Below are 18,567 nucleotides of genomic sequence, written 5' to 3'. Positions count from 1 at the left end.
CGGTTAGTGGTCAAGGGCTATTCTCAGTTATATGGTGTGGACTATATGGAGACATTCTCTCCTGTGGCTAAAATTGGTTCAGTTCGGGTGTTGATCTCATTGGCTACTATGTATGATTGGCCTCTCCTACAACTTGACATCAAAAATGCCTTCCTACATGGTGATCTTGTTGAGGAGGTGTATATGGAGCAACCACCAGGGTTTGTTGCTCAGGGGGAGGCTAGTAAGGTGTGCAGGCTCAAAAAGGCAATCTATGGACTGAAACAATCTCCTCGTGCATGGTTCGGCAGGTTCAGTGAAGTGGTGAAGGTCTTTGGGAAGAAACAGTGTTAGGTTGATCATTTTGTGTTTAGCTATAACTCGGAAGATGGAAACATCTTGCTAGTCGTGTATGTGGATGATATTGTCATAACTGGAAGTGACAACAATGGAATTGACAGGCTGAAAAAATTCTTACAGGACCACTTCAATACGAAAGATCTGGGGAAGCTAAAGTATTTCTTAGGAATAGAAGTTGCTAGGTCAAAACAGGGGATCAACCTATGTCAGAGGAAATATGTTCTTGATCTACTTGAAGAAACAGGGTTGTTGGGTGCTAAACCAGCAGAGACTCCTATGGAACTCAATGCCAAGTTAAGTGTGGATGCAGGTCAAGAGTTTGATGATCCTGGAAGGTACAGAAGGATGGTGGGAAAGTTGAACTACCTGACCATTACCCGACCAGATATATCGTTTGCTGTGAGTGTGGTGAGTCAGTTTATGCAACATCCCCGGGTTCCTCACTGGGAAGTTGTTCTGAGAATTGTTAGGTACCTAAAGGGTGCTCCAGGTCATGGTTTGTTATACCAAAAAGGAGGACCTCTTGAGATAGTAGGGTACACAGATGCTGATTGGGCTGGCTCTATATCAGACAGGAGGCCAAACACAGGGTATTGTACCTTCTTGGGTGGCAATCTTGTAACTTGGAAGAGCAAGAAGCAAACAGTGGTGGCAAGAAGTAGTGCGGAAGCAGAGTACAGGGCTATGGCCCATACCACATGTGAACTAGTATGGCTGAAGAACCTACTACAGGGGATGGGTTTCTCAATTGACAAACCCATGAAACTATATTGTGATAACCAAGCTGTTGTTCACATCTCATCCAATCCTATCTTCCATGAAAGAACTAAACATATTGAGGTGGATTGTCACTTTGTGAGAGAGAAAGTGATAAGTGGGGTAATAACTACATCTCATGTGAGCTCAAGAAATCAGTGGGCAGATATCTTCACAAAAGGATTGTCTCGGGGAAGAATAGATTACATTTGTAACAAGCTGGGACTATATGATATATACTCTCCAACTTGATGGGGAGTGTTAGAATGCTCGAGTCAAGGGTATTTTGGTCATTCTGGTGTATCTTATTGAAAGTGAAATGTCTATTGTATCTGAGTTTAAGTTATGTGTCCCATCTTCTATGAGGGACAAAATTGTCTTTCTTGTAACTCAAGTTTTTCATGAATAAAAGTTAAGTGGGTCGGCTAGGAGAGGTACTTTTGTACATCCTCTCTTCTAGTCTGGCCGAACACTCTTCTCCTCTCCTTCTTTCTCTTTTCTTTCTTCTTTCTTCTTCTCTACTTTGACCTAGAAACAACTAGGATTTATTCACAGAGTTCATAGTTGGCTTTCTGTTGATCAACTATGGATGTTTGCTCTGGTTTATGGAGTTCAGCATAGTTGGCTTTCCGCTAGCCAACTCTATTTTGGTAATTTTGTTGGCATTAATGATGATCTAGTTGTTTGACATGGTTGGTTCTTCAATTTAGAGATTGTGATTGGCCTTTTGATGATAAATTTAATTCTTTGGCATGATATGTGTTGGCTTTCCGTTGATTAGCTTAAGTTTAGCGATTACTAGATCATGACTTGGCTCTACTTTGGCTTTTTGACACGAGTTCATTCAGCTTTCTAACATCCAACTTTAGTTTCTAAGAGGCCCCTTCAACATCTCAAGTTTCATGGTTGTTGCTTCAACAATACACCTATTTTCATGGAGGTTGCTTCAATATCCTTCTTTTTTTTATAGATAAAATTCAATTGATTTCATTAGAAGAAAATGATAAATAATTTGTTACAAGCATCCCAAAATGAGGCGCGAGGTGCAGCCTCACTCATTGATACAGAAACATCACAAATTTACAATTGGGCCCAGTACAACTGTTCCCTAGTTACCCCTTGTTTAGCTAGTGAATCAGAAAAAGCATTTGCCTCCCTCCCCACCCATTGTATAGTTACCTCCATCTGCCGAGTTAACCATTTGAATTTCTTCAATTCATTTCTATAAGCCCATACCACTGAATCTGGGTTTTCTAGCCAACCCACCACCACCTTGGAGTCCCCTTCTATCACCAAAATTTCCAATCCTAACTCTCTTGCAATCTGTACACCTTGTAGGGCTGCATACAATTTTGCCTTTAAGGAGTCTCCATTCCCCACTGGTCCTAAGAAGAGTGCTCTTAATTTTCCTTCCTTGTCTTTGATGACCCCTCCTATTCTAGTTGGGCCTGGGTTGCCTTGACTACTCCCATCGAAGTTTAGTTTCAAAAATCCTACAATGGGAGGAGCCCAAACCAGCCTTGCCTTAACCTTCTGCATTGAGCTAGAAGCCACTAATGGCCAATTCCTCCAAATATCATCAAATGTGAAATTTTTTAATAGTTCCACTGTTTGTAGCCAGTGTATAACCCTAGTCATTACACACTCCACAATTTGTTGCTTGCTCCTTTCTTTCTCTTGGAAAATTCTGGCATTTCTTTCTTCACACAAGGTCCAAACCATTGCTGCTCTAGTGTACCTCCATATTACTCTTCCCCTCTTCTTTGGTAACACAAAGGTAGATGGGTCAAACAGCATTTTTATCTCCTTTGGCATATTCCACCTGCACCCAAACAAAGAGAAAAACCAATCCCGTATATCTATAGCAAATGAATAGAAAATTAGTAAATGGTAACAAGATTCACCGTCAGATTTGCATAGAGCGCACCAATTTGGGGAAAACACAGCAAAGGCCTCTTCTTTTGCAAATAATGCAGTGTGTTAGTTTTCCCAAGAGCCACTTCCCAACAAAAGGCCTGAATTTTAGGGGGAATCAACGGAAACCACACTTCTTTCCAAGGAAAGGACAAAGAGGAAGAGGACTGACAAAGAGCTTTAAAAAAGGAGGCACAAGAAAAGGAACCTTTAGAGCTAGGGAACCAAATTCTTCTATCTAGACAAGAAAGCTCTAAGCAAACACTATAAAGGAGAAGGAGAAGCTCTGACAGACAAGTTGCTTCCTCATCCCTCAAACCCCTACGAAATTCGAGATCCCAATTAAGACTCAAAGGCAAAGAAGGAAGAACCAAAAAATTTGAAATGACCTTATTTTTATACAACGAAATAGAATACAAAGAAGGAAAAACCTCCTTTAAAGACCGGTCACCAAACCAAGTGTCTTCCCATAATCGAATTAAATTCCCTGAGCCAACATCATACCTGATGTACCTGAGAAACTAAGGGAGGAGGCTATGAATTGCTTTCCAAGGTGCTGCCAAGGTACCCCTACGCAATACACAAAGGCTGGTCACCAAACCAAGTGTCTTCCCATAATCGAATTAAATTCCCTGAGCCAACATCATACCTGATGTACCTGAGAAACTAAGGGAGGAGGCTATGAATTTCTTTCCAAGGTGTTGCCAAGGTACCCCTACGCAATACACAAAGGCTGGTCACCAAACCAAGTGTCTTCCCAGAATCGAATTAAATTCCCTGAGCCAACATCATACCTGATGTACTTGAGAAACTAAGGGAGGAGGCTATGAATTGCTTTCCAAGGTGCTGCCAAGGTACCCCTACGCGATACACCAGCGTCCCAACCATTCCCCAATCTACCATGTATACTTGCTACTACTTCAACACACAAATTTTCTCTCTCAAGAGGCCATCTCCATAACCATTTCCCTAACTGACTTGTATTCTTCTTCCTTACATTCCCTAGACCTAAACCACCTTCTTCCTTTCTTTTACACACAACCTCCCATTTTATTGAGTGATCCTTTCTAGTCTCTCTCATCTCCCAAAGGAAATCCCTCATAATTTTTTCTAATTTCTTTTCTTCTCTTGGTATTATCCTAAAGACAAAGAGAAAGTAGTTTTAGACAGTGTGCCCTTAGCTCCAATCAGAATGATGTACATTATGATATTTATTGTAAATGAATAAAGTACATATTTGATTCATGTTATTGTGGTATGTTTCTGTGTAATACCCTTAAACTGGGCACATATGATACTCATGTTAGTTTAGAATGTTCACAGCCGTTGGATAAGTCTGGGGAGATTTATCCTGCCAAGGCCGACATTGATGTGCCGCCAAGTTGGTTAGGGTAGCCTGTCTCAGCTGCTAGGGTGAGACCCGAGGTACATGCAGTGTAGGTTTACTTGAAACCCTGAACTATTGCCCTGGACCTTGGAAATTGATGGGCAAAACTGGAATGTTACACCTGACCCCTAGACTCGATTATGATACTGCACTAGGTGTCGGATTGAGCTGTCTTTGATATGCCAATCAGTGAGATCCTTAGAGGGGGTCAAAACCTGGGTATGTTGGGACAATCTAAGAATTCATCTAAGTGGGTGAGTGCAACACTGTTCCTTGCAGCCGAGCGAGAGGTCCTCTCTTGTCGAGCAGTGTTTGATCATTATGGGCTGAGATGTTAAGTGTAAGACCATTGAGGGTAATACTTGATGGGCTAATCTTGCATCTGCCCACAGTCCCTGGGTTTTTATAAGGTGGCTTGGCCCAATGACCACTTAGTGTAAGTGTTGGGCCCATTAAGAGCCCACGGTGATGGGCTCAGGGGTTCACTGTCCATAACAGGGTATTCGGCCAGGCCTTGTAACAAAAGGCTGGACTAAACCCATGTGGCTGATGTGTAGATCAATGTTTGGGTCCCACACCATACAAAGAAGCCCAACTGGGCAACAGTTTGGAAGGTTACTGAGCACACGGACTTATTGGGCCTAAAGCCCATTTCGAACTGGTCTAATTTGATTAGTTAAAGCAAGGGCGGATCTGGGATTTGGATCAGTGGATAGGATAGGGAGTTATCCCTATCCACTCAAAGAGTCTAGATCCAAATAGAGATTTGGATCTGGAAACCTCCTAATGAGATTAGGAGAGCTGATCTAATCTGTAGATAAGATCATCTATCCTTATCACTTAAAGAGAGTCCATATTCAAATAAGGATTTGAATCAGGAAACTCCTAATGGGATTAGGAGCTGATCTCTTTGAGTCTATAAAAGGAGGAGGGGGCGAACCATTCAGAACCTCTCAAAGCCTCAAACATCAGATCTTAGATCACATAGAGAGAAGACAACAACAGTGTGACTGCGCCATCTTCTCCCTGTGTTCTCCTCCAGTTGCCGCCAATTGCTAGTTCGATCTCCATTCTTGTAGGAGTGATCAAGAATAGTTCTTGATATCAGTCTTTGGAGAAAGGCTGATCTGAAGTCGTGCTCACAGCCTCCATTGAATTCTTGCTGAAGGGTTCGATTCTTGGGAAGAACACTGTTGATTCTGCTCCACCCTACACTGTGTCATCTTCAGTGGGAGCAATATTTGGAGATTTCTTTGGGCGTGAACACCTTCATTGGGAGTTACTGCTACTCTGTATCAGGTATATCCCTCTCCTACCTTTTGGTTTCAGATCTGATCTGGTTCTTGGTTCAGGATTGATCCTTGAAAATGCAGATTTTCTAAAACAGGGAATGTGATTCCCACATGGGAGAGAGAGAAATTTTTGAAATTTCGTCCTACCTACCTGCAGGGTTCGGCTATCCATATGATGGATCTCTCATCCCTTCAAGTAGATGGGTAGGTTAGCCAGAGTAGATTTTATCAGAATGATCCTACCTCCCAAAGAGATGTAACTTCTCTTCCAAGCAGCCAATCTCTTTTTACATCTTTCTATAACTGGGTTCCAAAACCTACTTTCCTTCGGGTTTGCACCTAGGGGAAGCCCTAGGTAGGTCAGAGTCCATGGGGTGATATGACATTCTAAGCAATCTGCTATCCTATGTAGGACCATCCCCTCCATATTAATCCCTTCTATGCAACTCTTGTCCAAATTGATATTCAAATTTGACACTTTTTCAAACTTCTTGATTAGATTTTTCAATCTCCCAACTTTCCAAATGTGTCCTCCTTCACAAAAAATAATGATATCATCTGCAAATTGGAGAAGAGTAAGTGGGACATTGTCTCTACCCACTCTCCAACCCCTAAATTCATCTTCTCTGTCTGCCTTAGAGAGAAGTCTACTGAAGACATCTACCACTAAAGTAAAAAGGAAGGATAATAGGGGATCACCTTGCCTTAACCCTCTGCAAGCTGGGAAGAAGTCTTTTACCACTCCATTAACAAGGATAGAAAAATGACAAGATCGTACACACCCAAGCATCCAATTGCACCATCTCTCCCCAAACCCCCGTTGATGCAAAACTTATTTCAAAAAACCCCAATGCACCATATCGTAGGCCTTTTCTAAGTCCAATTTGCACACAAAACCTTCCCTCCTAGATCTCTTCATCTCCTCTACACATTCATTGGCTATTAGAATTTGATTAACTATTTGTCTCCCTTGAACAAAAGCTCATTGATACTGACTGATGAGGGAAGGGAGAATTACTTTGATCCTCAATGATAGGACTTTAGCAATTATCTTGTAAACACTAGTCACTAGACTAATGGGTCAGAAATCCTTTGGATGGCTAGCATCACCTTTCTTTGGATGGCTAGACTAATGCTTCAATATCCTTCTTGCAAACTCAAATTGGTTTCCCCACCTTTAGTTTGAAGGAGGGTGTCGAGAGATATATTGTATTTGGGTTTTTGGAGGTTACAGGTATATATTTGTAATGCTGATTACTTTTGGGGACTTGTATGCATTTATGGGAGGAGGAGGGCCTTGTGTGAAATTCTAGCACAATTTGGCCTTTTGCTTATTTAAGCCATTGCTTGTGTGGGATTAGGGTTAAGTGAGAGTGGATATTTTGTTGTGAGTCTGTAGAGAAGTCAGCCATGTATCTCGTGTTCTCATAGTGGGTATTATTCCCTCTCTTCTCATGGATGTAAGCCACCGAGCCGAACCATGTTAAATTTTGGAGTTTTCTCCATTTCTCTTCTTATTTTCTTCTTGATTTGTTATTCTATTTTATGTTAGTTGACAAGAAGTAGCTAGAGTATTGGAATTTTTGTCATTGCCCTGTGCAGCCATTTATCCATAGTAACCATTGATTGGACTAGGATCTATTACTGCCTACAACAATACCCAGAAAATGGAGAGGGGGGAATCACAAAACATGGTAGCATTTTAGAAATCATTGTAGGGCATAAAATGCAAAGAGAAATAAATAAATTGATTGAAGAAAAGATCCAATAGATACTATTCATAACCATTCACAACATCATAAGTACTTAAATTTCTCTCCATAAACTTTCCTATTCTTACCCAAACTATGATTAAGTGCCTGTAGTAGTAAAGACTGACAAACTTTTTTTATAATCAGCACAGTTCATAATGGGATGATGTTAGAGCATATAAGTGGAAAAAATACAGAACACATCCCCTTAAGGAGAGTAGAACCGAGGAGGCCAAGGAGTCTTGAGTCAGAGTTAGGGGTGGGGTATACAGTCGGGAGGAGGTTTACATTGATGAGATTCACCCAGTTGAGAAGATGAATGATATTGAAAAAGTAACAAATATGGAAGTGGAAATAAGTAAAATTTTAGGCTAATATTTTGTAGGTGGGAAAGAATCTGCAAGGGAATCATTTTTGTGGTGGAAGAGAATATGAGAATGCAGTGTGGGGTTTTAGAAATGATTCAAGACAGATCAAATATTTGCTACAGAACAGCAACATAAGGTTCAGCTAGGTCCTTGGGCATGCAAATGGATTGGCTAATACTTTGGCTAAACAAGGAATCTCTTTAAACCAGATGTATTGGGCTTGCTTCTAATATGTTTCTTGGTCTGTTTCTTTTTATCAACAGGGAAGGGTAGTAATCGCTCCTCTACCCAAGGGCTGTCTGTAATACTTTACTGGTCATTTCAGACTAATAAAATCTCTTTCAGTTACTCATAATAAAAAGGAGGAATATAGTAGGGATAGAGAAAATGAATAATCCAGTGCATGATCTTATTTTTGACAATCCAGTGAAATGGCAGTCTCAGAGGGAGTTGACGGAGATAATGTGAAGGAGGGGGAAGAGAAGGTAAAGAAGGATTCGGTGTCAAAGAGGGAAGAGGTTGGTTCTGGGAGGATGAAGGAAGTGAACAAAGGTCCTAATGCAGTTAGGCATTTTTAAAGTCAAAAGAATCAGCATCAGAGTCAGATTTTGAAGGTATTCATCAGGGTAAAAGGGGTCCTGTTTGGTGTAGGCCTAAGTAACAAGGTGGTGAAAAAATCCAAAAGGTCATTCAAAAGAAGTAAAGAAGACTTCACTCAAGAAACTAAAGATATGAAGTGAGGCTGCTATGTACATGTGGTTTGGATATGGATTGGTGCTTCTCGATTGTGGGGATTTCCTTTTGGGGTAATTTGGGGTTCTTGAACTTTTGGGATTTAGGTAGGTTATTTGTGTATTATCTGTTTATGCCAAGGGTGGGGTATTGTGGTAAGGGTAGGGTGGATGAAGGGTCTGAGTTTGTTTTGGCAATTGGTAGTATGTGGGTGCCTGCAGTAGGGTTGATTTTAGTGGGGCTGTTATCTCTATTGGTAATTGCATCACCATTCTTTGTAACTTCTTTTGTTTTTAAACATGTTTTATTTTTACTTTCAAAAAGAACTTGTACGCCCTACTGTTAACACCATATGAAGTTAAGTCACAGAAGAAAAACCAGAGATACTTAATATGTCCTTGGATGTATTATCTTTCTGTTAGAAACATCATGAACATCTCATTTAGGTTGGTCCAAAGATCTGTAAACCCTCTAACAGATTCTCTAACATGCTGAAGCAGCTGAAAGCATCAAGTTATATTAGGAGCTTGCTTGAGAGCAGGGGGTATGATGAAAAGATCTAAGGTATGCAATTGCATATGTTGGTTTGAGCTAGCCATGTTCTTTGTGAGGTCTATTTCCCTATTGTGACTTTAGTTTCTTTCTTCAACTCAGCCTTATCACTACTATTTGGGTCAACATGTTTTATCAACACATTATCAATACAAAAATATTTCTTTTTCTCTCCCTCTTCATTTCTTCTTCTCTTCCTATTTATTTTTCCACATGGTATCAGAGCTTTAGGGTCCGGTCATGAATTTTAAGGCCGCCATGGTTGGCTCTAGTTCAGCCTCTTCGGATGCTACCAGTGGTGTGACATCTTTGGAGGGAGGTATTTAGTTAGCGGCCATCTCTCTCTCTGAGAATTCTATTCAGATTACCATTCACAAATTGAATGGAAAGAATTATCTTGAGTGGTCTTAGTCCGTGCAGTGGGTGATCGACGGCAAAGGGAAACTCGGCTATTTGAATGGCGAAGTAAAACCGCCAGCCACTGATGATCCAAAGTACAGGCAGTGGCGTTCAGAAAATTCTATGGTTACCCCCTAGCTGATCAAATCTATGGATCCTGTGGTTGGAAAACCATTCATGTTCCTGCCAACTGCTCGTGATGTGTGGCAAGCTGTTAGGGAAACCTATTCAGATATGGACAATCATTCACAACTGTTCGAACTGAATAGCCGAATATGGAAGATGCAGCAAGGTAAGCGTGACGTAACTGCTTATTATAATGAGATGATGGTTGTTTGGCAGGAGCTGGATTTATTTGAAGAAGACAAATGGGAAAGTCCGAGTGGCAGTGCTCGGTACAAAAAGAAGATAGAAAGAGGTCGGGTCTTTGTCTTCTTGGCTGGTTTGAATAAAGAACTCGATGAAGTTCGGGGACATATCTTAGGGCGAAAGCCCTTGCCTACTATAAGAGAAGTTTTTCCAGAAGTGCGTAGAGAAGAAGAACGGCGGCAAGTGATGTTGAAGAATGTTAATGAAACAAAAACTGAGAATGAAGGGTCCGCTCTTGTGGCCCGAGGTGTGATCATTGTAAAAAGCCATGGCATACTCAGGAAACCTACTGGAAGCTGCACGGGAAACCAGCAGGTTGGAAGAAAAAATCAGACAGTGACAACAAGTCAGGGAGAGATGTTCGTGCGGTTCAAGTAAGCAATTCGAATCCAGGGCAGCAATCATCCTCAGTCTCTTCCTTTCACAAAAGAACAAATAGAGCACTTATATAAAATGTTTCAATCCCAATCGTTAAGAAACTCTAACCCATCCTGCTTTCTAGCCCAGTCAGGTAATTTTTTCACTGCAGCCATTGCTTGTACCAAATCTAATGGCTCTTGGATATTAGATTCAGGTGCCACTAATCATATGACCGGCACTTCACAATTCTTCTCTTCATATACACCATGTGCAAGGAATCAAAAGGTTAAAAATGCAGATGGTTCCTTTGCTACTGTTGTTGGGAAAGGAATTGTGTCTATTTCTCCTTCTCTAAATCTTAAAGATGTTCTACATGTTCTTAACCTATCATACAATCTCTTATCTATCAGCAAACTAACCCTTGATCATAATTGTCGGGTTAATTTTTGGTCTTCTTGTTGTGAATTTCGGGATTTAACCTTGGGGAAGATGATTGGGGGTGCTAAACTGGATGGTGGCCTCTACCTCTTTAATAAAAGATCAACCTTTGGAAGGCAAGACCGACAGACTTGTTTCAGTTCTATCTCGGTTTCTAGTGATAGTGAAGTTTTGTTATGGCATTATCGGTTTCCCAAGTTATTCATGAATAAAAATCATTCAGTTTTCAAGTGTGAATCTTGTGAATTAGAAAAACATCATCGTGCTGTTTTTCCGTCCCAACCATATAAAAATCAAAACCATTTACCATGATTCACAGTGATGTTTTGGGTCCTTCTAGAGTAACAACTCTTTCTGGAAAGCGTTGGTTCATTACTTTTATTGATGATCATACTAGGGTCACTTAGGTTTTCCTTTTAAAAGAGAAATCAGATGCTGAAACTGTGTTTAAAACTTTCTATAACATGGTTCAAACACAATTTCAGACTCAGATTAAAATTTTTCGAAATGATAATGGAAAAGGAATTTTTTTAACAATGTGTTAGGGAATTTTTTTGCTGAGAAAAGAATTGTACACCAAAGTTCGTGTAATAATACACCTCAACAAAATGGGGTGGATGAAAAGAAAAGCAAACATCTCCTTGAAATTGCTAGAGCCCTAAGTTTTCAAACTAATGTTCCTAAGTATCTTTGGGGAGAATTCGTTTTAACAGCCACTTATTTGATTAATAGACTGCCTACACGAATTTTGGATTTTAAAACACACATACAGCTTTTCACTGACTGTTTTCCAAATTCTCGGCTAATGACAAACATTCCCTTAAAAATTTTTGGAAGTGTGGCCTTTGTTCATAACCATGATCCTAAACGTTCAAAACTTGATTCAAAAGCACATAAATGTATTTTTGTAGGCTATCCCACTAATCAGAGAGATTACAAATGCTTTGATCCAGTTTTGAAAAGGATGTTTGTAACTATGGATGTCTCATTCTTTGAAGGAACCTCCTACTACAGACACTCCCATCTTCAGGGGGAGAGCAACACTAGTGAAAATGGTCTTTTAGTTGGTTCTGATTTAATATTTGAATTTGTCCATAATGATGTTCCTCACAACCAGCCACCAAAAGAAAGTAAGGCAGAAAATACAAAATCAATGGAAACAGCCCTCACAACCAGTCAGTACTTGTTGAGACAGCCATTTGAACTTCAAGTTAGCAAGTTGGGCATGATAGATATCTTTGCACCAACTTGAGGGGAGTATCGACAAGATATGATTTGCGGCAAATTAAGAAAGATATAATTTGCTGCAAATTTAGAAAGATTTGATTTGATTGATTACAGATTTGAATAAATTTAGGAAAGATTAGATTTGAAAAAAAATTAGGAAAGTCATATCCTAGGCTTAAGGGAAAGATTTAATCAATCCCTAATTGAGAGAAATTCTAGGAGTAATTGAGAGAAATCCTAGGAGTTTAGTCTCTCCTATCTTTTCTTATTTAAGTTGTATGCTCAACATGTTTTATCAACACATTATCAATACAGAAGTATTTCTTTTTCTCTCCCTCTTCATTTCTTCTTCTCTTCCTCTTTATTTTTCCACACTATTTTTAAATGATATTAAACAAACAACATGTAGAGGATGCTAATGGAGGAGAGACTAGTAATACAAAATTATAAATTGTCTTAAAAATAACATATGCCTTGATGAAATTATAACTACTAGAGTGAAAGAAGCACTAAATAAGATGAAGGGAAAAGCATTAGGATGCAAATGGGGATTCAAAAAGGTATGGGAGAGGTAGACTTATTATGGATAACTGAATTTTTCAATAAAATCATGAAAGAAAACAAGATACCTGATGATTGAAAAAATAGTAGTAGAGTGCCTATGTTTAAGAAAAAAGGTGATATGCAAAGTTGTAATAACTTTCAAGACTTGGAACAAGTGTATCAGAAAACCAATTTGGCTTTACTCCAGGGAGATCAACCATGGAAGCTATATTTCTTTTGAAAAGATTGATAGAATAGTTTAAAAAGGAAGGGAGAGATCTCCATATGATATTCATTGATCTAATTAAGGATATGTATTATGGTGCAATAACCAATGTTAGAACATATGTGGGAGTGACATCAAATTTTATAATTACAATGGGCCTTCACCAAGGTTCAACACTTAGCCCTTATTTAGTTGCACCAATCATGAATGAGATGAATTAAACATATTCATGAGGAGGTCCCATGGTGCATGTTGTTTGCTGATGACAACGCTTTAATTGATAAAACTAACAAAGGATTAAATGCAAAATTAAGCTTGTGGATAAATGCTTTAGAAACAAGAGGTTTTAAAGTAAATAGGACTAAAAGAAAATACATGGCATGTAAATTTAATAACAATGAGAGTGAAAATCAGGGTACACTTAGGATTGGAGACCAAGAAATAACTCAATGTGACCGTTTTCAATACCTTGGTTCAATAATCTATACTATATATAAAAGTGTGAATGCAGTGTGAGACCTTTTTGGACTAAAATTACCCTCTATTTCTTTGTTTGAGAAAAGGAATAAAAGTCATTTTATTATTGCTTTAGTGCTAGCTTTAATGGCTACTATAATGGTCATATTTGTGTATTTAATACATCTCTAATTATAAGGGTTGAAAATGTAACTTCAATTATTACTTTCCACCTCATTTAATCCCCTCTGATTAAGTCTTATACTTAAAGTATTAAATCTCATTTTCTCTTATTAAATCTTATATTTTTAATTTATTTTTCACTAATAAATGCTACTACTTAGACCTATGTTGATATTTTTAACAATATAAACCCATATATTTTAAAATTGACTCAAAAACAAAACCATTCTTTATCCAATTGGCGGCTAAGCAATTCAACCATCTGAATCAATTTGATCAACCTATGAAGTCATAGTTATGTAATAAAATTTTTAAAATAGAAATAAATACAGAAATTTACAAAAAATATAGAAAAAATTAGACACATTTATGATATTTTTATTAATCAAATTATAAAATAAGTGTAATAAACAAGAATTAATTTTATTGTTAATGAAAATAGAATACATAATTTAAAACTAACCAAAAATGAAATATAAAAATTAACAATAAACAGTTCAACTTTTGGGTTAAATGTGTTAACCTTTAATGTCATAAATAATAAAAATTAATAAACTATACAAATAGAAAAAATGAAAAAAATAAATAAATTTTGCAAAAAAAAAGCATTTTGGCACATGTATAATATCACGTACTTATCATATTAAACTAAAAGTAAGTATAACATATCAGAATTATTTTTACGCACAAAAATATAAAAAAAAATAAAGAAAAAATTGGACACGTTTATAATGCTATATTTACACTACTATTAAAAATATGAATGAGATTGTGGAACTTTCTTTTGACTAAAATCAAGGTTTTAATAACCAACTCAATGAGACTTTGAGGAGGCGGTTGGTTAATGCTGAGAAAGAAGAAGAGAAGGAAGAATTGCCGAAGGTGATTGTCACCATGTTCACTGGTTGTTGTTGCATAACCGTTTTGCCTTGAGGATAAGTAGTAATAGTGGTAGTAGTAGTAGTAGTAGTAGTAGAAGAAGAAGAAGTAGTAATAGTTTTTCCTTGCAGAACCGTGTTGCAGAACCGCTGGTGGCAGTTATCTCCATGTTCATCCATCACAGCCATAGCACTGTTTGCCCTCTTCTTGCATCTTTCTTATCTCTCTAAATCTCTCTTAAATCCCAAATCGCTTGCCTCATTGGTGCATCTCGATCTCTCATCTCTTGCATCAATTTTCTGATTTCTTCATTGGAGTTGCATTTTTTTTGTTGTTACAACTTAAAAAAAAATCATAGAAATAAGAAAACTCAAAATCAAAATGAAAAAACTAGAAACCCTAACTAATTTTCACCATTGAGAATAGTCAAACAAGATTATGACATATGAAAGTTTTTTTTTCAATTTTTTTATTTTTTAACTTCTATTTTAAAATAAATAAAAAAATTGGAATTAGTTTGAAAGCAACTCGAGAACCGTTAACCGGGTCAAACATTTTAACGATTAAACCGTCCAAGTTAGTGGTTCTCTTACCATTTCAATGTTCTTTTTTTTTTGTAAAATAGCGGTTCAGGGCCAAAATGGAACCAGTGACCTGACCGATTCCTGGGATAAATAGTTTGACCATTTGATTTGGTCCAGTTTTTACAACATTAACTAAAATACTCATTTTTGAATTTAGTCTCTATTTAATTGTAAGGTTTAAATTGTAAATTAAACTACAACTTTTCACTTCATTCAATTCCCTCTATTTAATCTTACATTTTTTTTTATAAATGAACAAAAGAAAAAAGATACACCAAAAAGATATAACACTGCAAAAGAAAAGTTGAGCCAAGCAGAATAGCCTGTCAATGATACTTGAAACTTTACAATTCAATCTGTTTATCACATATTTGGATGAGGTGTTTATGTAATCAGATTTGGATTTTGCAATCTACATCTAATTAACAATAAAAAACAAAAAATAAAAAATAAATAAAGTTTATAGAACATTTCGGATATATTATTACTATTATTATCATCATTTAGAATTGCCACCACATGCAAAGCACGTACACACTTATAATTCATAAAAAGGGAGAGATTGAGAAGGATGACACCTATAGAATTAGAGTATGATGGGCGAGTGCTTTTGGAGTCTTATGTGATAGGAAAATACCACTTAGATTAAAAGGAAATTTCTATAAAACAGTTTTAAGGCCAGCATATGTTGTATGGAGTAGGGTGTTGGATAGTCAAGAAACAAAATGTCTAGAAAATGAGTATGGTAGAAATGTGTATGCTGAGATAGATGAGTATAAAAAGTAGAAAAGATAGGATAAAAAATGAAGTCATTCATAAGGACTTAGGAGTAGCTCCAATAGTGGTAAAATCAGAGAAAGTAGACTAACATGGTTTGGTCATGTGCATAGAACACCATCAACAGCGCCCATAAGAAGTGAATAGTTACAAGTTGAAGGGGCTAAAAGGGAAAGGGGTAGAGCAAAAAGGACATGAGTAGAAGTAACAAGAAATGATTTAAGTGCCAATAATTTAACAATGGATATGGCATTAAACAGAACGAACTGGTAAAATAGGATTCATGTAGCCAACCCCATATGGTTGGGATATGGCATAAACGATGATGATGGTGATGATGATATTTATATAATCCCATGTATGATGAATCAACCAAAAAGATACGTGGAAAATCCACAGGACAGAAAAGAACTACTAACAAAGCTTAACGCTCATGAAGGAAACCCAGAGGTTGCAGTCTTAAAAAACTAACAAGCTCACCAGCAACCCATAAATATCACAGTAATGATAGAATTCTGGCCTCTCAGCTATTCCACCACCCCAACAACGGAGCATGTTGAAGTTCATATCTGCATGAAACTTGATGTCTGTTTTGTATCGTTTCTTAGATAGTCGTAGTAATCCATCTGATAATATCCAATTACCACCACGGATGAAAACAGGATGCCCATTAACCTTGAAAAGCCTACAAGGCAGAAAGTGTTGATTAAAAATGTTTGAGAAAATTTACTACCTAATAAAAAGAGGCCACAAATATAGAATTTGGGAAAAGAAATATACCTTCCACCAGTGGCATTATCTATATAGCTCTCAATTTTGCGGAATCCAAATAAATGACTCCATGAATCAGACTCTCCAAATCCCTTTACTTCAATTGTGATCTCCACGTTGTACAGGGACTGTTTCCCCATGCCATTTGGCCACCACAGATTGGGCTTGTAGAAGAAAAGCTGGCAACTCATTCTCAGTTAGCCATTGAAACAGAGGGTTGTGTACTTATGCAATAGAAGTAATATAGCACATATGGATGACCTAGACATTTAATTATCTTCTAATCCTTCTAAACGATTCTTTAAAATCTCAATAGAAGAAACAAGTCATCTCCCCTAAGGGATTTGTCTAGAGAACAGTCATGATACTATGGACCTTACCTAATGGCACCACAAAAGAGGAATTAGATGAAATTTTCTTGTTGATTTGTATATGGTGTACAGGCTTCTTATGAACAATGTAAAAATCTTATTTCATCCTAGACTTTATCCCCTCCTGATATATATTAACATAAATATTTACAGAATTATCAAAAAGAAAATACAAGAGGAAGTGTTAAGTTCAATACGATATGACGACAAACTCCCTTTTCTTTTAGAATCTGCAACATCTAAATGGCATGTTGGGCATGCAACAACTTGTGTCCTCTCCTTATTATTATGCTATTGATTAAATGTATACTTAACCAATCAAGAGAGAGTGAGAAATCAATAATTATTCTAATACAGTTTCTATTTTACACAATGAAAATAACTTTTTAAGGCTTATGTACTAGTGACATACAGATCCCTATGCAGCACAAAAGCAAAACACTGAGAGTGAAAGATCTGTCATAACCAGCCAAGAATATTGATCAAAAATGATGCCAATGGAATACCTTAAAACGTAGAGAAGATGGAGGGTAGTTTTGTAATTTTACCTTTCTTTCTTGTACATTAGTGTACAACTCTTATAATTCTTTTGTAAGGGCAATCTTGTCCATTCACATTTTATTAATATAAACACTCTTTGGGTTGGTTCAATCAGATTGATCAACCCTAACAGATCTGAACTATTGGCTTTCCTCTCGTCTCTTCACTTTCTCATAGATTGACAGGGTATCAGAGTGGGCTGTTCTTTGATCCATTACTCTCTTTTTTTTAAACTGTATGAGGGCTATTCTCTTCATCGATTGGTTCTAGACTGTTTTGATCATTCCAGGAACCAGTTTTCTGTGTTTTTGCGCAATCAACAAGAGAGATTTCATTGGATCTCTCTCGAAAGACATCTGTTTGTGGACTGTGTTCCACGAACACAGTGTTCTCAGATTCCAGAAGAGATATATACATCTCTTCTGGGCGGCAGCAGTCAGTCTTTCCTTTTCTGGACTGTGTTCTCAGATTTCATCTATTGTTGTACCTTGGACACTCTCTTTTGACTGTAAGAGGCTTCTTCTCTTATATCTTGAGACTCTTGGATTAGTTCTCAGCTTATATTGCTTGTTTCGACTAGTTTTGCTTTGTGTTCTTACTCGACATGGGTCTGGAAAAGAGTGAAATTATTTCTGTCAAGTTTGATGGGAGCAACAATGCTCTGTGGAAGTTCCATTTCCAGTACTTTGTTGAAGGGAAGGGTATGTGGGGTTATATTGATGGTTCCACACCCATACCCAATGCTGATGATGTCAAAGGACCGAAACAGAGGAAAACTGAGAATGCACAGGTTGTTTCATGGATTCTTGGTTCTGTCACAATGGATGTCAGTATTCCGATGAAGGGACTCAAATCTGCCCATGACATGTTTGAATACCTTGGAAAGATAATATCAACAATCGAATATGTCTAGGCAATATCAGACTGAAGTTGATATTTTTTCTTATATTCAAGGGGAGAAGCAGATTCAGGAATATTATGCTGGGTTTGTGAACCTTTAGGTTGAATATGAATTGGCTCACTTTGGGGGTCTCTCTACAGACTGTTGTGTGAAAACTATGAAGAAACATCTCAGTAAGAGAAAGACTGCATTTTTTATGCATCTTAGATCTGATTATGAGACTCTTCACTCTAGTATACTCAACAGAGAGCCTGTACCTGATCTTGACATAATACTTGGAGAGTTGTTAAGAGAGGAAAAACGTCTCCTCACCCAGTTTGCACTTGATCAGAAGAAGGAACATGGAATAGATACTGTCTTCTTGGCTACCAAATAGAAAGGGAAGAAGGACTTCTCGAAGATTCAATGCTATGAATGCAAGGAATTCGGACATGTGGCATCCCACTTTAAGA

General features: G+C 37.6%; 1 protein-coding gene across 1 annotated transcript in view; it reads right to left on the bottom strand.

The window, feature by feature from the left end:
* Positions 1-18,567, bottom strand: part of LOC148879279 (glycoside hydrolase family 2 protein) — a 73,493-nt gene that overhangs the window by 30,206 nt on the left and 24,720 nt on the right. The window contains exons 7-8 of the mRNA XM_088960774.1: positions 16,313-16,482; positions 16,013-16,217 (exon numbers count right to left, since the gene is read on the bottom strand). Coding sequence (XP_088816900.1) covers positions 16,013-16,217; positions 16,313-16,482 — 375 coding nt within the window. The remainder of the gene's footprint in view (positions 1-16,012; positions 16,218-16,312; positions 16,483-18,567) is intronic.

This window comes from Nelumbo lutea, chromosome 1 (assembly GCF_056320005.1).
Source record: "Nelumbo lutea isolate HS-2025 chromosome 1, American lotus-T2T, whole genome shotgun sequence".
Lineage (NCBI taxonomy): Eukaryota > Viridiplantae > Streptophyta > Magnoliopsida > Proteales > Nelumbonaceae > Nelumbo > Nelumbo lutea.
The sequence above is the reverse complement of the archived record's forward strand: the minus strand, read 5'-3'. Positions and strand labels throughout refer to the sequence as shown.